General features: G+C 39.5%; 1 protein-coding gene across 1 annotated transcript; it reads right to left on the reverse strand.

The window, feature by feature from the left end:
- Window positions 1-968: 968 nt before the first annotated feature.
- Window positions 969-20,610, reverse strand: shmt2 (serine hydroxymethyltransferase 2 (mitochondrial)). Its single transcript, XM_056750510.1, has 12 exons — window positions 20,506-20,610; window positions 13,529-13,723; window positions 11,109-11,188; window positions 9,175-9,375; window positions 8,994-9,075; window positions 7,455-7,577; window positions 4,487-4,626; window positions 4,153-4,315; window positions 3,859-3,958; window positions 2,273-2,428; window positions 2,081-2,188; window positions 969-1,893 (listed from the first exon to the last, which is right to left on the reverse strand). Exons 1-12 carry the CDS (start codon window positions 20,536-20,538, stop codon window positions 1,766-1,768), a joined length of 1,509 nt encoding a protein of 502 aa, XP_056606488.1. The 5' UTR covers window positions 20,539-20,610; the 3' UTR covers window positions 969-1,765.
- Window positions 20,611-21,122: the final 512 nt, after the last annotated feature.

Here is a 21,122-nt window from a genome sequence, read left to right on the forward strand (position 1 = left end):
AGTTCAGCGGCTTGTAATTTCAGTAAATATTTGGGTGTTTTAGGCCCGGTTTCTTTGATTCTAATATTCGCCCCAGCCATTTTGCTGCGTGTTTACCACTCAGGGGATCGTGTCCTGTGCTCAAGGGGGCGTGATCAGATGGGTAAGTGATGTCAATGCATACCCCCCATAGCAAACGGCAATAAATTCCTAGATATTACAGTGTTTTTTAACCTTTTCATAGACCACTGCCCATCTAGTCTTTTAACACTAAACAACCGTTTAAACAAAATACAAGGAAACAAAACATTGTAACCAAATTCAAATGTTAAAGTCATATCCTACTTGTAAGATAAAAAAAACTAAAATAAAAAACAAAGGCCAAAGTGCTCCTGGACCAGTTTTTACAGTTTTACTATAGTTCTAGTTTACAATAATTATTACTAAGAATACTACACACACTAAAGTATACAACATTGTACTGCAGTACTGTAGTATTTGTGTAATTCATGTAGTATTAAAAGTGTAGTACCCATAGTTTTACAACAAACAACAAGGTAAAACTTTGGTTATTGTGGCAAGAGACCAAAATAAATGTATAGATGGTTAAAGCAGCAACAGCATAAACAAATGTTATGTGGCTCAAACCTAACTTCTGGCAGACCTCCGAAAATGTTTTATTTATTTAATTTAAAACAACTAATATACACAACACAATATAAATATATTTTTTTAAACTACAGGTCACTAGCCTGACTGAAAACCAAACACAGACCCGGAAGTTAACCTCAGGCCAAGCGTGCATCCGATGAGTCGCTTTACAAAAAAGCCACATGGTTCTACATTTTAATAATCCTCTGATTTAAAGCACATTATTCTGCTTCAGATAACACACAACTGCGATCAGGAGAGTGATAGATAACCTTCAACCACAACACACATACAAACAAAAAACACACACACACACACAGAAAAGAACCACTGAAGAGTTATGTCTCCTACACAAATTTATTGGGATTAGAGGGTTTTAGAAAACCATTTGTAAAGATCTGTCCATTTAAAAATAATTATTTCTTGACAAAAAGGCGTTTTGTTGGGCAGAATCCAGGAGACGTGTGGGCGTGTGATAGAAATGGGTTGAAACTATTTATCAATATCCACGCATCTGTGTACAGTCCGTGTGGTTGGTGAGGCAGAAAAACAAACAAAATCACATCAAGACTTTACTTCTCCGCACTACAAATACTGTTAGAAAGTTGTGTAAGACTTCTCTTACCATATAGTTCTATAGCTTTAAAAATAAAATTATCTTTAATTAACAAAGAACATGCTGTGTTAAGTGTTGAGTAAAAAAATTGTTCTCTAGTTTGTAGTATAAATTGAGGAAGATGTTCTGTAAACATACGCTTGCATCATTAGTCGACTCTGTTCCCATGACAAAGATGTTGATCGTGTGCTTAACATCCTCATAAAACCAGAGGCAAAACCGATGTTACGAATCTATCCGTCTAACCTATTTCTCTCTTTAAGTGAATCGATGTAGATTTCGTTCAAACCTGCGGTTGTATTGCAGAGCAGCGCTCACTAACAGGTGCATTCACTACCTGTTATTTTAAGACTGTTAATTTTATGAAAATAATGAATAATGTAGTGTTGGATTACGAAGCCATCTATAGAATTTAATAAAGAAAACACCCTCGTACATCAACGTGGTCCTGGGAAAATCTGACAGGTGTGTACGCAGGTGTAATCATCGATCCGTTTCTGGTTACCCAGCAGTCCAGGGTTAATGGTCAGAGAATCCTGGCATGGGGAACGGACGGGCAAAAGCCTCCACGCGGGCACGCAGACCAGAAATTTGTTGCGCCGTCTCTGCATCTTCAAGCAGGAAACTCTTAAAGTCTGCCAGTTTTTCTGGAGAGGACAGAAAGAGAAAAATAAACCAAAAGAGGCCAAAAACGCAACAGCACCAGTGAATTGGTGTTTGTTTCATTGATTTACCAAAGCCTTGAATTTCAAGTTTGTATTTTCTTACTAAAACATTGGTTCAATGTCAGATCGTGCTGGTGACTTCCACACATTATGCACACACTATACTCACTGGTCTTTGTCTTGACATCCAGCGCGATCTTGATGCCTTCGTCGATGAAATCCACCACCTTTTCGAAATCCGAATCCTTAAACTGGCGAGATGTGAGTGCTGGAGTACCTGTGACATGAATGGACCAGATCAAGCTCTCTGAATGAAGAACAGATGTGAAGGGAGCACAAATAATGCAAATGTGTTACTTACCCAGTCTTAGTCCTCCTGGTGTAAGCGCACTTTTGTCTCCGGGGCAAGTGTTCTTGTTGGCCGTGATGGAAACCAATTCTAGAACCCGTTCTGCACGCGCCCCGTCCATCCCCTGAGGTCTCAGGTCCACCAGCACCAAATGATTATCGGTTCCACCTGAAGGCAACAGTGACTGATCAGTTTGTCCGAATTTACGAGTTTGTGTTTTTAATCACAACGTGTTACAAAAGAGAAATTTGGCAGCTGAACGGAATGACGGCGAAACAACAACAGCATGTGTGTTCTGTAGGATCTGCGGCCGTGTGGATTTGCGGCAGGCAGACGTTCAATTAGTTTTGCATATGTCGGTCCTGGAATGGTAACCGAGGCAACATGTGGCAGAAACTCGTGGTTTTACTTCACAAACATCCACTTAAATGGCAGAAACTCGTGGTTTTACTTCACAAACATCCACTTAAATCGCGTCTGGATCTCGAAGTCGCAATCAACTTTACTTCTGTATTGAACCAGTTTCCGAGTGAAACTTAACATCGAATAATAAATATAATGGCCTTGTTTTTCCCCACTGCGAATTGTTTGGATCTAGAAAAGTACGCCACAAAACTAGTAATGCGCAATAATAGAGTAATAAATAAGGTACTGTACATTTCGATTTCATGGGGACTTTAATGCTAAACTCTCCAACGAACAAGTGCAGTAGAGAAACTTTGTTTAGCTTTATTTAAGTGTTTTACTGCGGTCTGCAGTTTATAATAATAAAACAAAGAACAGACAAAAAATATGCAAACAACAATTTAACACGGAAACAACAACGTCCACACCAACGGGCGATAACTTTGTTTATTCTAAACTTCCATGCGGTTTCACGTTTACAATGTGACAACACGTTGATCTTCAATCAAATTTTGACAAATAAAATTATTTATCCTTCGTCAGCTTTATGAAATAATCCCAACATTTTTTTTTGTATTTTTATTGTTATGGAACTATTATTAAACGTTTAAAATACCGTTTTTCTGTTAATTGAAGTCAAATAAAATATTGCAAATATTATTTGAAAGACTTATTAGAAATGCTGCATCCGCAAAAAATTTGAGGCACTAAATTATTTGTTGAAAATAATACAATTAAAAGTATATATCAACATAAAAAGCACGTATCAAAACTAATTAACTAATTAACTAAATTAACATGAAAATAAAAAAAATGAAAGCTTACTCGGAAGTAATAACTCTCAAATGGAGGACTTCCTATTTTGCCTGTCAGTGTGTTATGATCACACGAAGTTCAACCAAATTATGAACCAATGAAATCATGATTGCCGTTTCTCATAAAATGTTTAGTAAACCTTTATTTTTACAGTTGTAAGTACTCATCACTCACTACTGTAGTAAGCACACTGTTAAGGGACCTCACATTGGTTTCACACCAACTTACCAAATCGGTCCTTATAAAGCACTGACTTTATCTGACTGCCAGTAGAGGGAAGGTTTCTGGAAACCCTGTGCGTTTCAGATATAAAGAACATACGTGTTTCTGAGCACCTGAACGTGAAACATTTTAAATATCGAAAGATGAAAACCCACCTGACACGAGCGTGTAACCTTTCTTCAGCAGAGCATCTGCCATGGCCTTGGAGTTCTTCAGAACCTGAGCGATGTACTCCCGAAACATGGGTGTCATGGCCTGAAGTCGAGAGGAGAAAATATCAATTATTAAACGCAATAAATGAGGTCCCAAGTGCCAGAGCTATTGTGCAGAAGAGCATGAAAAAGAACGAGAAGTACAGCAGAAATTAGATGATTATGTTACATGTGGAATTCAAAGACATTTCAGTTATTTAAAATAAGTCTAAAAGTCAGAAGTAGATTCAGTCGTACCTGTTTGAGAGCCACAGCGACCCCAGCGATGGCATGATTGTGCGGTCCGCCCTGAAGCGAAGGAAACACGGCGAAGTTCACCTTGTCCTCCAGGTCGTAAAAGACTTCTGTGCCTTTCTTATTCACCAAGCGCACACCCTTACGGTAGAATATAAGCCCCGCCCTGAAGGAGGAGCCAATAATAGAGAGGAGGAAGGTGTAACGTGAAATCATTATTCAATGTAATGTTTTAAGGTATAGTACACAACTATTTGAAACTTTCAGCACTGTCAGGCAGTATATAGGGTGTAGTATGCTAGTGTTAAAGGAAAGGGTTTGAGGCGCTCAAACGTACCTGGATCCTCGCAGCGATTTGTGTGTGGTGGTTGTGACGAGGTCAGCGTGGTCAAACGGAGAAGGAATGGCTTTACCGGCCACCAGCCCGCTGATGTGAGCCATATCGGCCAACATATATGCACCCAGCTCGCTACACAACTGCACAGAGAGAGAGAGAAAGAATAGACAGGAAGAGTTAGACAGAAAATGACAAACAGAAAGAAAGGCAAACGGAGATAAAGAGTGAGTCAGAGAGACAGAAAGAGTAAGTGAGACAGAAAGAGTGAGAGAGTCAAAAACAAACAGACAGGAAGAGAAAGGGTGAGTCAGAGAGAGACAGACAGAAAGAGAAGGAGAGTGTTTCACTGCCTGAAATGTACATTTGATTTATATTTTCTATATCACATGTGTTTCTCTACAGATACTTTATTTTATATTTCATTCTATATTTTATCTCTTACTTACCACCTTATTTTGATTTTACTTAATGTTTGTACTTATTGTATGTCTTTTGTTATATGTTCAATGCCAATAAAGTTCCTTGAAAGAGTAAGACAGAGAAAGAGAGAAATTGAGACAGAGACAAACGGAAAGAAAACGAGTCAGACAGACAGAGAGTGAAAGGGTGAGACAGACAGGGGGTGAAAGAAATGTGGCAGACAGAGTGAGACACGGGGAAAAAGCCAACAGAGGGAGAAAGTGAGATATATATATATATATATATATATAGAGAGAGAGAGAGAGAGAGAGAGAGAGAGAGAGAGAGAGAGTGAGATAAAAAGAGAGAGAGAAATTGAGACCGAGACAAATAGAAAGAATGGGTGAAGAGAAAAAGAGTGAGACAGACAGAGAATGAGTGAGACAAACAGGATGAGTGAGACAGACCGGTGGAGACAGAAAATGAAAGAGACAAACAGAAAGAAAGGCAAACATGGAGAGAAAGAGTGAGACAGACAGAAAGAGAGAGATGGAAGTGAGTTAACAGACAGAGAATGAGTCAGACAGAAAATGAGACAGACAGGGAGAGAAAAAGTGAGGAAGAGAGAGAGACATACAGATGGAGAAGAAAGACAGAGTCAGACAGAAATGGAGAAAAAAGAAGCACACAGCAGAGAATGGGTGAGACAGACAAAGAGAGAGAAAGTGAGATCAAGAGAAAAACAGCAAGAAAAAGAGTAAGACACACAGAGACAAAAAATTAGACCGAAAAAACGATTGAGGCAGAGAGAGAAAGAGTGAAAGTAAGATAGAAAGAGAGGTGTGAGGGGAAATAAGATATAATAGAGAGCTTTTCACTAGATTATCAAAGCGATTAAGAGACTCAAATCTGCTGCGCTCACAGCAAATATTACAATCAAAGCGTCGTGTTATCAGCCCATCGGAGAATGACCCGACGAGATCCACTCCAGGGAACGAGACCCAGATTCTCCACTTCTCAAACGCTTCTGAGCATGACAGCACAGTTTGAGGGGATGAAAATACATTTTCAAGCTGATTATACACTGATAATTATATGCTCACTAATACACTTCATCTCTCTCTGTGTGTGTGTGTGTGTGTGTGTGTGTGTGTGTGTAAATACGGCTGGCCTTATTTATCTTGCCGTTAAATCAGGCCACAGTGAATTCTAGCAACAAACATGAAACACACAATCTCCCCTCGAGGACCAGATAACAGAACACAGGGGTAAACAGAGACCCCTGAAACCCTGGAGCAGGGCCCCGTCTCGCGCTATACGATGAAAGGAAATCTAAAAGTATTTCAGGAGTGTAGAGGAGATGGAGATGAGATTCGCTCCGCTCTCAATCCGGTCTTAATGTCTAGGGCCTTCTAGCGAGTGTGACCCGGATCACACGATGGTCTTACCTGAGTTACTGGTGAACGGCATTATGGGTATTTGACTGTTTATCAAAGAGATTTTAACACAATTTTTAATTGTTGTCATTGTTTATCTGTGTGTGTGTTTGTAAGTAAAGAAAACGTGGAAGTGTATACAACAACAATGCAGTGTGTGTGTGTGGACTGTTAGAATCAAGAAACAAAGTGAATCTGTTTGGAGTTTCAGATGTGTCAGGCATGAGCAGTGAAACACACACTTGTCAAAGACAGATATACACAACTGTGTGTGTGTTGTGTGTTTGTCCATGAGAGCAAGACAAGAAAACAAAGAAACGACTGAAGGGGAAAAACAATCTGAACAGATATTCATTTTTTCCTCTTTTCTGTTCAAAAGCCATTTTACTTTCATTATGGGATGCATCCCTGAGTGAAACAACACAGTAAGTGATTTGACCGTGTTTTAATTGATTAGTTAGCGTAAAGCATCTCTATATGACAGGTTAAATGGTGACGTGGCTTTTTTCATGTGTATACATTAAGGATGTAATGATTCACCGTGAGCCGGATGAAAATCAAATATAATATGTGACGATTCAAGCCGGTTGAGATGTTACTGGAATCGCAATACGTGTTTTGATCAGCAGGGGCCGCTGTGTTTACATAGGTGTAAAAAAACTATTATTTGGCAACAATTATACGTAATTATTCTTACCTTACTTCTTGACTGACTTGAATTCCCTCCTTTCCGCTAGCCTAGTCTGCTGTGATTGGTCTACCGAAAATGAGGCTCACAAACTACAGTGTTTAGGGGACAAGAGTGAAGTTTTTGTGGGCAGTCCTTACAAACCTAGGCGGGGTCTATATGTAGTTAAGTAAATCCGCGGCGGTTCGCGAATTGGACTTGGGACAACTTGTTTGCGTAATTCAGAGTCGACTCCATTTTATCCAAGCAAATAACTTTGTTATTCATTCACCTTCGGATTACAAGACTGCTTACATTCAAACACGGCAACATGACACACTGCATGAAATGTCATTTTCACAATCTCATGTTGTGTATTTTCTAAAACCTGAAAGAGAGTCAAATCCAGAAGAGAGAGAAGGACCTCTGTTTACTACAGGCGTGTCAAAGAGGAAGGATGTGGCACCTTTTTGACGCGGGCGTAGTCGATGAGGCGGGCGTACGCGCTGGTGCCGGCGATGATGAGTTTGGGTCGGAACAGCCTGGCGGTGAGTTCCATTTGATCGTAGTCTATCAGACCTGTTTTAGGCTGAGAGAGAAAATAAAAGAGAGGATGTTAGGATCAGCTCCATTCGGTCGGCCCATCTTTTTACAACTGACAATATATTAAATAGTAATAAAATATTTTGGTTACACTTTCCTTAAAGCATGTATGTATAATGCATTATAAAGGGTTATTAAAGGGTCAAATGCATTATTATTTTCATAATGTGTGTTCTAATGCATTATATTTAGTTGTAAAGAATTATAACCAATTTAAAATGTTTAGCGTAACAATGAATTGCTAATTGTTATAACAGTAATTACAATTATTTATAAGAAATTACAAAGCATTAAAAGGCGCATTACAATGCTTTTATAATGCATTACACATACATGCTTCAAGGCAAGTGTAACCAATATTTTTTATTGTGTCTGAAAAACATTACCTACATGAAGCCCTGACCAAACACATAACACACACGTACATACAAGGACAGATCAGCACAGATGGAAATGACGTTTACATACAGAACGTCCTGCAATCGATCCCTTGAGATTTCTGACTCGTGAGTAACACACAAACTCTCTCTCTCACTGTGACTCTCCAGGCCCGTGTGACAGCAGATACGTGTGGCAGGAAACATTCTGCTGTACTACATTTATACCGCGGTATATCCACACCGCATCTTTGACAGCAGCTGGAAAACTACACCCCACTCAGCAAACTGTGTCGCAGATGGACAGCTTCATTCATTATAATGATAGATAATTAATGTTGACGTGCCACAGAACTCACATCTGGAGAAAACACGGTGGTACTGTTGTTATTTATGGATGCCGAAACCTACAACCACCTGTCTCACTCTCTCACATGCGGTCTTACTTTCCATCTCACTCCTTCACACACCATCTCGATTTCTCTCGCATGGTCTCACTTATGCACAGACTTGCTCATGTGCTGTCTTACCCCCCACACACCGCGCATGCCGTTTCATTTGCATCTTATTCTCTGATGTGCTTTCTCACTCTCTCACATTTTGCTTCACCCACATGCTCTCACCGTCTCACTATCTCACTTTCCCCGAGTTCTGTAGTCGCTTATCTCCTCTTGTGTCTCTTTTTCTTTCCACCTGAGACGAGAACAGGACAGTTGATAATCTCTCTCTCCGTTTGTCTGGTCACTCCATCACACTAATGTGGATTCCGAGGGTCAGACTGCAGTGTGTGTGTGTGTGTGTGTGATGCTCAGGGCCGCCTGTCGATTTCCTATTATCTCTCCCATAGAGAGGGGACTGACCACTCATCCATCACACTCACACACACACACACAAGTTCATTGATCACACAAACACACACTGATGCTCGGATCTTAAAATACACAAACAGCACCTGGCACACCTCTCCATGCACACACACTGGAAACTGTGGTTACCTGGTAAACGTTTACGTGGGGGAAACTTACGCTCAATTTGTAAGGCATCGATTCAAAGTAGATGGAAGTGGCCGAGATCCGCCTCACATCGGACATGTAGCCATGAGTGAGACTAGAGAGAGACATTGAAAAGATCTCATTCCATTCTGCATTGTTGACTCGTATGGTGACTGTGGTGTAAATTGCTATTGTACTAATATCTGACACTCACTGTCCTCCATCAGGCAGATCCAGACCCATGATGCGATCGTGAGGACTGAGAACGGCCGTGTAAGCAGCAAAGTTAGCAGGAGATCCGGAGTAAGGCTGGACGTTAACACCCCACAGCGCCGGGTCCAGATCAAAAGCCTCCAGCGCTCTCTTCTGACACAACAGCTCAATCTGATCTACCACCTCAGCGCCTCCGTAATACCTGCATACACACACGCACACACTCACAGTTTCGCTTCAGAACAGATTTAAAACGTAATGGTGTATGTTGATGTATAATGTACTTCTTGGGAATTCAACATGTTGGGGCTTAAAGGTGCAGTCTGTAACAATCTTGCAGTAAAATATCCCAAAACCACTAGGCTAGAGTATACTTTGTTCAGCCGAGTACTTACAGTATCTGAAATGGTTCCAACTTCTTGTAAATCGTGAGAAAATCGCCATTCTAAACAGTGACATGGGGCTGTGCAGTCGCCTGTCAATGGCGTCATATCTGCGTTACCCTTTGTTACCGCATTTTCTGACGTTGAAACCGCATGACAACAGTGTCTTGGACAAACCCGGAAGTCGTGTCTAGCGTCTAGCAAGCCACTAGCTTGTTCCGAGGAGTCACTTATTTATGGACCACAATTATACGCAACATTTATAAAACTTTACCTTATCCGCAATCATGATTTCTCGTTCCCGTCTGATTGATGGCCATCAGCGGTGGAGTTGAAGACAACAGATCACATCATTTCACGCTCCTTCACAGCGTCATCAAGCTACGTTGTGCGCCCTCTAGCGGCGTTTTTTAACAAACTGTTACCATAAGGCCATCGCACATAGAGTCCGAAACTTGCGCATGTTAAAAAATAGATACGACCTCACGTTGTGTCAATCACATTAACACACTGCCTCTGGTATTTTCGTCCGTGATAAAAAAAATTCGGACTGGGTTCGATTTTCTGCACTTTTCGCATCTGTAGAAAAAATTTTGAGAGGCATTTTGACAATTCAGAGACAAAATACAAAGGAGCACAAAATACGGATACGACAATTTCGGACTGTATGGGCAAAAACCTTTACTAAGCTAAGAAATGTGTTCTTAAAACGTTTTGCTAGCAGTACCATTAAGTTATGAAACATTATTTCGGATTCTGTATGTTTTAAACGTTCCACTATAATAATAATAGGGTTTTTATGACAACATTTTTAAAGCATTTCGTCGTTGTTCTAGCAATAAAATAATTTTAATAAAATGCTCTTTTAACAGTACTGCAGATAATACTAATTATATTAAGATAACTTATAGACGGCTTCATCGGGCGCACACACCTGCCCCGAAGTTAACTTTCGGTCTGTGTCCATTTATCGGTTTGGCTAGTTGCTAGAATTATGACTAATTCTAAATAATTGTTCTATTTAATTGGTATTTTATTGTGTATTCATTGTATTAAATAAAACGTTTGTGGAATAGGTCAGGTAACTTCGTAGCATTTAAGTTTAGCCAAGTAATGGTTCTTCTTAGGGCAGAGACTGATGACCCAAAATAATACTGGCTAGACAATTTCAACTTGCTAACTAATGTATTTTACCGTTTTGCTTGTTTTCAGAAATAATATGCAGGGTCTCTATTCTTGCGGAGGTCTACCAGGAAGTTCAATTTGGGGCAAAAAAAGCATGCATGCGCGGTAACGTTAATGAAACACCTAGAAAGAGCGTTAGCCAAAGTTCAGAGAACATTCCCTGTTTGTCAGGGGTGTTTATACAGAGTGAATTTTTAATAATAAAAAAAAGTTTTATCATATACATCTGGGATAAGTAAATAATGAGAGAATTTTCAATTTTGCACGGACTGCTCCTTTAATAAAAGAGAATTTTGGACATTAAGGACCTGCAAAGATTTTAATTCGCAATAAATGAATCCGTAAAGCAGTAATATCAAACACACACCTTTTACCAGGGTAGCCTTCTGAATACTTGTTATTGAGACAAGAGCCCTGAGCCTCAAGAGCAGCTCGACTGCAGAAATTCTGTGAAAGTAAACAAACAAACATACACAGTGGGTGAAAATCCGCAGCATATTTTGCACTTGAGTAGATCAGTCTTGTCGAGAGAAAAGTAGCTGGCCAGCGCCAGCAGACTGACAGCGAACAATCCTGCCCACACCTTCATCCCGACTCCCTCTCGTCTGTCTGTCCGTCTGCTCGCACGCCGTTATGCTAATGCGTGACCTCAGATCAGAGTTCAGATAACAGCTCTCTACTGCACGCCAGCCATGCTGATAAAACACACGCGCATTAGAATTGTAAATGCAATAGAGGAGTTCTGCGCTAGACCCGCAGCTGGAACGCAGAGGAATGAGAAATTCACAAACAAATAGAGATTTAAAGAGACCTAAGGAACAGATGAAACGCATGGGAGTGATGAAGATATCAGCGGTCTCTCTCACCAGACTAACCACACACAGAGAGAGAGAGCCGGCACAGATAACACTATTTAGTATGTACAACTATCAAGCAGCCCTTTAAAACAGCAGTATGAGGTAAAAGGTGCAATGCATTGTACGATCTCATTGCATTCACTGAAGTATATACTGTGAATACTGTACATCCTGAAAAATGTATTCCATGGATACAGAAATGTACCACATTAAGTCCAATATTGTGAACTTCTTAAATAATACGATTACTGTGTAAGTATGCTTTTACACAACAGTGTGTGTGAGATGCATAGAAAACTTCCTAACACATCCTATTGAAAATGACTGAAAAACACTTTCTACATTTAGAGAATCACTGATAAAGATTCATACTTTAGGTTTGCAATGTACACACAGATCATTGAAAATTGCTATTAGTGTTGGTTAGTGTTTTGTATTTGTGTTCATCAGAGTAAGTGTGTGCATGTGTATGTTTCGTTCTGTTTGTGTGCTGATCAGTGTGTGTGTGTGTGTGTGTGTGTGTGAAGGTGTGGTTTAGTGAGTGTTTATCAGTTTGTATGTTAATCGGTGCGTGTGTGTGTGCGCGTGATTATCAGTTTTTGTGTGTGTAGATTAATGAGTATTTATCTGTGTGTGTGTGTGTGTAAGTTTATCATTGTGTGTGTTTGTGCGTTTGTAAATTAGTGAGTGTTTATCAGTGCGTGTGTGTATGTTTATTATGGTGCACGCATGTTCATCAGTGTACATGTGTGTGTGTTATTCGGTGTTCGTGTGGGTGTGTGTTGAACAGTGTGTGTGTGTGTGTGTGTGTGTGTGTATGTAGAATAGTGAGTGTTAATCAGTGCATGTGTGTATGTTTATCAGTGTGTATGTGTGTGTGTGTGTGCGTAGAATAATGAGTGTTTATCAGTCCGTGTGTGTATGTTTATCATGGTGCGCTCATGTTCATCAGTGTACGTGTGTGTATGTTTATCAGTGTGTGTGTGTGTGTGTGTGTGTGTGTTATTCAGTGTTTGTGTATGTTGATCAGTGTGTGTGTTTGTGTGTGTGTGTAGATTAGAGAGTGTTCATCACCGCGTGTTGGGAGACTATTCGGACTACACAGACAGACTTGTTAAACTCTTCCTCACACTTTCTTTAACAATTTTTTGAAGCTTTGTTTCCCAAGTTACACCACTCAAAACTAAAAAGTAAAACTGTCATCATATTGTTTCAAATCCATGTAACTTGTTCTTCTGATGAAGAAAGTAAAGTTTATCTGAGTGTTCTGTTCTGTGGGCTGAAGGCACACTGTGACCATGTGCTGTCAGACTCTGAACATGAGAAAAAACATCACTAACACTAGAACTGTCATAGGATAAAATTTACCCGAGGATGTTTTTTAAATGTACTGCGCAGATTTTAAATAAAATATCCAAGTCTCCCAGTCATTGACTTAAATCATAATTGTGTTATTCACAATCGCCTGTTGTTAAAAACTGTTTAGATAAAACCAGATTAAAAGCAGGGCATATATACATATAAGCTCCGTCGGGTCAAATATACCTCAGGCCATCATTTTTTATTTATTTATTATTATATGGTGAGTTCTGCTGTGACATATGACAAAGTTCTTTATTCAATCAATCAATCAATCAATCAATCAATCAATCAATTTTTTATGATAACCCCATGATTTGTAAATAGAACTACAGTAAAACGCATTTTAAAACCTTTTAAAGTAAATATTCTCCAAAATGAGAGCCCAAGTAGAAGTCAAAGTCGGTGCAAATGCCATAAAAAGTCAGCGACTCAAAAGGCAGATGATGTTTAAGACTGAATTTGAATTAAAGAGAACATCGGACTCCACACCACAACTAAAAGATAAAGACATGGTGCCGACAACATTGGCGATACTTTTTTCACGCATTTGAGTGTGTTGATGTTTCACCTCTGAAGCGATGAGCTCCAGTCCTCGACACTGTCTGTCTTTCTCTTTCTGCAGAAGGTCCCACATCTCCGGGTCGTCCTGCGCCAAGCCATCCTGACCCGTCCACGGACGCTCGTCGTCTGTATACTGCGCCGCTGCAGAATGCTGGAACCGCATGGCTGCGAGAGCGGCCGCCGGACTGCGCTGACACAGCGGCTGCAACACAAATAAAATGCAGAATGTAAGTAGCGTGCCATAAACATCTGCAAACACAATCATTTCTTTGGTCAAATGGATAAATCCAACACAGACCGACATCATCGTGTCACCCAGAGGGTTCAGTCTCATACTTTGGTTAAAAGAAGAAAACTGCTTCTTTCTATGACATATGACAGTATTATGTTGCTCTTGCACCGTAAAACCAAACCACAACCAAACTGTTTGTTTCATTGATTAAACAAATAAATGGATGAAAATAAATATAGAGACGAGCCAATACAGTTACATCTCTACTGTCGTGAGGTTAGCATTACTTAGATTACACACGGACTCCAACAAATCGGAAAACAGGATCATAATTAAAACTACACGGCAATAACATCCCATTCCCGTCGAGACACACGGCGGTCGATAAAAGACACTCTGTACACTGCACGGAAATCTGGACAAGATGTTGAAGACGTGTCCTAGTCGACATAACACTATGGATTTATCAAATCAAACTATTTTCGGACTTTATTTTAAAAGGATGGTAGATGGAGACAGGACTCGATGGGGAGGGCCACGAGCCTGGAGTCAGCTCAAGTACTGTTGCACAACAGATGTGGAGTGGCATCAACAACACTGCCATTGCTCTGACACACGGGGACATAAAATAAAAAAAATAGACGCATAAACATTTTAATACATTTTATTACACTTCACAAGGATGTTTCATGTAAATCATCTGGTAGAATGAATGACGGAGACTGTGTGACTGCTCAAGATCAGCTGAAGAGAGAACGAGAGCCGGCCAAGATACAATAATCACCATGACTGTTGAATTCAGCTCCCATCAGCAGTTCTCAACTGAAACTTTACGGCAGGCCGGGTGAAAATTCAGCATAACTGCTTATCTAATCTCGCAGACGCGCACACACACACACACACACACACCCACCATGCACAAGACACACACTGACATAGAAAAAACACACACCCTCACACACACAAAGCACAAATGAAACACAACACAGACTAGCTCACATAAAGAAAAGACACACTTGTTTCACGATATTAAAATATAGGGGTGTAAGTATATGTTGAAGTATCATATATCGCAATACAAAACATTAAGATATGTATCGTAGACTATGGCAATATATATTATGAAATCTTTTTTTATAATTTTTTTTTATTATTTATTCAGTTTTAGTTTACATATAAATGGTTGTATTAAACCTTGAACATTGTTAATTCTTTAACAAAAGTAACTTAAAATGTTTAACGTTTTGGGAAAATATCTGTTAGTTTCATTTTTCTTACCAATATCGTGATGCAATCGTAAGCGTAAACCTAGTATCGTATTGAATCATGAGCTGAGAGTCGTTACACCCCCATTAAAATATAATAGTTTCCCCCAAAAAACATAAAAACGTATTTATGATGCACCAAGAAGCTTCATAATTACCCCCAATAAATATAAGAGAGCCCCCCCATCACCAACGCTCGCAGCTCGACGGGGGTCCGGCAGTCTGATGTATCCCTCCATTTAAAATCTGTTATTAAAAAACGATTAGCTCACCGACACGGACTTGTGTGTGTCGCTTCATTCCACACGTACACCGTGCAACCATCCAAAGATGAGGTCAACTTGTATCCAGCGGCATAAGCGCGATTCATTTTAACCTTTGGTGTATTCATCATTATTGTGCATTATTCGTTTTTTTGTTCTTTTTGCTTGATTTTTAAAGATTTTCTTTAGCTGTGCAAAGGTCACAGATTTCACTTCCAGCGAACACATACTGATAAAATAATAAGATATACCTTAAATATACTGCAAGTCATTTTGGGTAAAAATGCGAACGCGCTGGAGGGATGTCAGACTGCATCCATCAGCTATTTAGATCGTACATGAAGCATTTAATTGAAACATGTGGCTACCCACTTGTTATTAAACATTTACATGCGGTACCAGGCTTTTACATTTTAAAACCAAATTTGTCCGTGCCAGTAGGGGGTCTGGGTGGGCTGCGATGCCTAGGCAGTCACTAGCACACTGACAGGCGGTGGAGTGGCACGGGTCCACCAACGCTGTGTCAGAGTTAACACCCTGAGCCCTCGCGGAGGACAGATCGCCCGCTGAGACCAGACGCCCGTCTCTTGAGGGCCACATAAACACACACACACCACATCACATGGGTCGTTACACTTTGATGGGGCGCGTCCTTTGCTGTCGGCTCTACAGGGACACGGACACGCCGTGAGGTTTTTGTGTGAACAACCAAACGTGTCCCTTGAGTTCAGACATGGATGCCATTGGAGGTTTGTGCCCCTTTAGTCATAACAAAGTTTGGATGGTTTTGTGTCTGAAATAGATTTTAATATAATAACAGAACATAGCAAAAATGTAGCGAAATAAAAGCACTGCAGACCGCTGTGTCAGACATAAGTGCTGATTATCTCAAAGACTTTATACAGAAAATGCAAATATATAGCGTATTTATATTAAATATATGTATTTAGATGCTGCTCGGTGTCTCAAACTAAACTCTGAACATCTAACCTGAATGGCACAAACTATAAATATTTAAGCGAGTTATGGAGCGCTGCAGAGCTTCAGGAGTTGCCGTTGGGGTTAAGACTCACACCATCCAAACTGTTCATTGTATGAATGTCCCCAAATTCAATCTGTTATTTTAACAATAACAGTGCAAAATTCATATTTTAACTGATTGAAGGATGGCTACACGCCCATTTTCTTGTTAACTTCAATGGTGCTCTCAACTAGTGGGCAAGTTTTCTTCAAAACGTAATTAATTAATTACTAATTAAATAGTAAATTGTGTAAATAAATGACTGAATTCTAATTACATCTGCATCAACATTGGACAATACAAACTGAAATTCTAACTCATGACAAAGTTTTATTGAAACATTTCTTAATAATTAAATGTAAACAAAGGACATAACCTGCCTTAAAGCCACAATATGGAAGAATTTTTGTATGAAGAATTTCAATTGTTATGAAATATCCAAAAGTCATTATTTGACTAGTTATCAATGCTACCCTATGAAATACAGTACATGTCGCTTAAAAATATGTAGGCAATAAAGTTACTTGTAAATGCTTCGGGTTCGTTCCAATTTACTATTTAAATGATGACTGTATGAGTGTTTTATACCGGTAAAACTGCATTACGGTACCAAATCAATTGACAAAGTCCATATCAGTCGCGGGCTAACGTAGCATTACATTCCACGTTTCTCGCAGCTAATTCATTACGATTAATAAAAACAATTCATTACCTCGTCCATGAACATGATGGGCGACATGTCCAATAATTCCACTCTCCTACATAAATTCGTCTGGTTTCCCCTTTATTGTTGTTTCTAGCGGTTCAAATATTCCATATTGTGGCTTTAAAGGTGAAAATTCTGTTATTATTTACTCATGTTGTTGTTATTTCAAACCTGCATTTGTTTCTTTCTTATAAGAATTTTTGTAACCGAACAACGGCAGTAGGCTTCCCATTGGCTTGGCATTGGTTTTGGTGTGTTCATATAGAAATGAATGGGTACAGTTGCTCACCAACATTCTTCAAAATATCTTATTTTATGCTCTACAGAAGAAAGTAAGTCACACAGGTTCGAAATGACATGCGGATGAGTAAATGATGACAGAATTTTCATTTTTGGGTGAACTATCACTTTAACAAAAAAAGCAACTCCTGACTTGTGACATTTCTAACTATTTCAACGCAAAACTGTCTTGAGAAGATTAATCCCTTTACTTTTTGGGGGGGGAATTGTCCTTTAATTATAGTCATTGGTTACAAAGTAATTCATGACACCCAATGGTTTCAACAACCAATAATTCACTGAGGTGGACGAGCCGTGTTTAACCCACCGCAAGTGAACATCTCTTTATAATGTGTTCAGTTGATTCCATTTAACTGCATTTAATCTCTGCTGTCTGTAACCATCATCAGAATTACAGTGTGTCACATGATCGGAGGAAACATTCAGCTGATAATTATTATAATACTGAGAAAGATGATGATAAAACCACAGGAGATTAAATACAGGGGCTGGATCTGTCACAGCATCATTTGGGAGCAAAAATAACTAAATTAAAAGGGTATGGATTACAAATATCACTAATGCAACACGCTTAAATACAGAACAAAGATATTACTTGTGTTATGTATGCTAACAATTCCCATCTGATGATGACCCAAATGTAATGCTTCAGTCAGATTTAGTGTCCCCAAACCAAAGCTATGTACGTCTCTCTCTCTCTCTTTTACTGTCTCTCACTTACACACACCTGAACTAGCATGACGGATGCATTGTTTTGTCATTTTAGCCGTCGTCTGCTCACATCTGTTCCTGCGCTTTCAAAAAAAAAAAAAAAAAAACATTTCATTTTACGTTTATTTTTGTTATATCCCCTCTCTTCTGAGGAAAGAGTCAATTTTACAGATCACTGCCGTCCATCACGGCCACGCCAGACGACAATCAGCGCGTAACACAGGTGACAGAGGGGAAGAGTCGGGAAGGAGGGATGGGTCGGCGCCGAGGTGTCAGGAATATCGCTCAGGATGACACTCGGACCCTCTCGCGCTGTCAGCCATTAATGGGCGAGCGGCCGTTACAAATTACCAGCAGATTCGTTGGAGAATGACACGGGCGGCCGAGAAAGAGAGAGAGAGTGTGAGGAGGAGGTCTGCTTCATTCCCCCGCCAGGCCGAAGGGAGTGACACGGAACAATCAGAAGTGTGGAAAGACAATTTTCCGCAGAGGCATGCGACATTATCGTGTTAATCCAGGGAGATAGAGTGAGGCCGCGGGGAGCGGTCCGAGTTCACCGATGCATGATGGGACGCATCGGAGTTCAAGGAGGTGAAAACCAGGACGTGTTCTGCTAATAGCAGCACAGGACAATTTTTTTACAGCACACATTAAAGAATGAATGCTCACGCGCATCAAGATTAACTAAATAAAACTTGGTCATGTGATTTGCCCGCAAAGATCTGTCAATATCGTCGGACAACCCTAATCCCCAAAATTCGAGCAAGAAATAGGGATGAAAGCAATAGAAAGGCATTGTGAAATATGTGAGATGCTCGACCATTGACTGATATCGGACATCATCGGTCAAACACTGACAAAACCCGATCAGACCCCTCTGTGTTTTCAGTCTCTCATGGGATCGTATGCAAGATGTGTGTGGCGGCACACCTCAAATCTGATTGGCTGTTCAGAACATGAGCTTTGGCATCTTTGAGACTCTCAGTATAAAAAATAACAACATGTTAATTATTTGTTCGCTGTCTGGTTATGAAAGACTAAGATAAGATAGAGCTGGTCAAGCGTTAAACTTCAAACTGAAAGTGAGAGGCCCAGGGAGCGTGTTCAAATAATCTGTTTCTTTAAAAAACACAATGTTGTGTTTGGTTGAATTTTTTTTCATAATTGTCTATTTTAACACATTGCAAATATAGCATGCTCTCTATCAAAAAACAACGTGAAATAACTCTCCTGTGCAAGCCGGTCTTCACTGGACAACTGATGCTACACTTCAATCCTTTAGGTTAATAAGCAGCTGACCAAAGAAAGTATTAGATAAAGTATTAGTTAAGTTAAAAAAGCATGGTCAAATCTTTTTCATTATAGAGAAGCATGCAAACATAACAATAACTAAAGCCACAAGGAGAGAGACTGTACAGTATGTTTATTTACAAAACTTAACTCTCATTATGAAAAGGTATAAAATGCTATTATACTTCAAAGCATTGTCAAAGAATGTAATGGTATTAATTGTACAGAATGTCCAGAAAACGTAACACTTAACAATACCACTAAACAAACCGTCAATGTAAATGTTAGGAATATAAGAAAGTAACCAAAGTTTTTTGGGTTTTATTAGTAGTAAAACCAAAGTAGCCACAAATGTACATTACACCACAATGACAATAGTTTAACTCTGCAATGTAGTCAAACTATTGTAATACACGAGTAAATCCACCAAAAATATGGTTACTACACGTTGCACAGACTCAGCTCACCTCTAAAACACCTGAAGGGTCACATTTGTGCAGACTCAACAGAAACAAACATTGATCTATGAATGTTTTGTGCTTACACAACTGTTAAACACAGAGATCGGGTTGAAACATTGGGAATGGTTGCATCATCTAATGCGACCAGACAGTGAACTTATAACTGTTGTTTACATGATCTATAACCAGTGCATAACACGTCTCAAACCAAGTAAAACTATATAGGTTAGCAACAGTTAACTAATCCGACATATTAAGACATGTTATCTAACGGTTTAATATATGTAGATTTGAACTGAAACAGAAAACAACGCTAATGCACATGAATGCACATGAGACATTCACTAAAAGGACATGCAAAGTCTTGTTACTTTATGCAAACGTGATCTAAAACCAAAATGAAACAGTAACATCCAGTATAGACCCGACACACGTGCCACGTGTGTGACAGCGACACACGTCAATGCAACTACACACTCATCTCATAGCGCTACAGTGTGCACCTCATATATAATATAAGCATGCAAATTGCATATTTTTTACGCGTTTTGTCTCAGATTGTCATCTATGCATGCATAGTTACATTATTGCTGTCTGTTTTCATCGTAACGTTGGATTTTGGAGATCACAGAGCGTTTAAAACGCGTGTTAATCAAATAACACAACTGATCACAAACTGTCCGATATCTTTCTCTTTACTGCGAGATATAATGCGAAATGCATACTTGAACTTACCGTAACGAGCTGTCTTAACATCAGTGTAAACATGATAAAACGATGTTGTTCTCCGGTTCCAGCAGGTTTTCGTCGCTCTGATGACAGCGGCTTATTTAAGAGTCGCGCGAGTGCTCATGGGAAATGGAGTTCTAGTCGCGCCCGCAAGCGCTCATGGGAAACTCAGTCAACTCGCGCGACTCATTTATAAACTCAAATTTATTGTTTTAAATACACTCTTATATTAAACAAAATTATATTATCAGGCATTTAAGCCTATATAATTTTATGTAAGCCTATTTTTTTTAAATGACTACAAACATGTTTTCTTTTCACATCTCCATGAAAAGGACTGGACTGCTTTTGTGGGACTGAGTTATGTTTTTTAAGACCTGGGAAAGTTTGCGCACTTCTTGTCCCGTGCACGCGCTCCATATAGCCAATTGAGGCTATATTTCTGGACAGGTATGTTATTGCTTGTAGGCTTTGTTTGCTATTTAGGCTTGCACCCCAAATATCAGTGGTTTCCTTTATTGATATAGACCAATTTTTTGACATTTTCATCTTATTTACATTGATACATTCAAATCAAAGCTATATTAGTAGCCCATGCTTGTTTCTTGGGATTCACACTCCTT

This window comes from Triplophysa dalaica, chromosome 6 (assembly GCF_015846415.1).
Source record: "Triplophysa dalaica isolate WHDGS20190420 chromosome 6, ASM1584641v1, whole genome shotgun sequence".
NCBI lineage: Eukaryota > Metazoa > Chordata > Actinopteri > Cypriniformes > Nemacheilidae > Triplophysa > Triplophysa dalaica.

Coding starts and splice junctions, on each gene's coding strand:
- shmt2 (XM_056750510.1), bottom strand. CDS start 20,538: ATGTTTACACTGATGTTAAGACAGCTCGTTACG. Junction 13,724..20,505: donor TGTTAAGACAGCTCGTTACG/GTAAGTTCAAGT, acceptor TTTGTGTTGCAG/CCGCTGTGTCAGCGCAGTCC. Junction 3,959..4,152: donor TCGCTGTGGCTCTCAAACAG/GTACGACTGAAT, acceptor TCTCGACTTCAG/GCCATGACACCCATGTTTCG.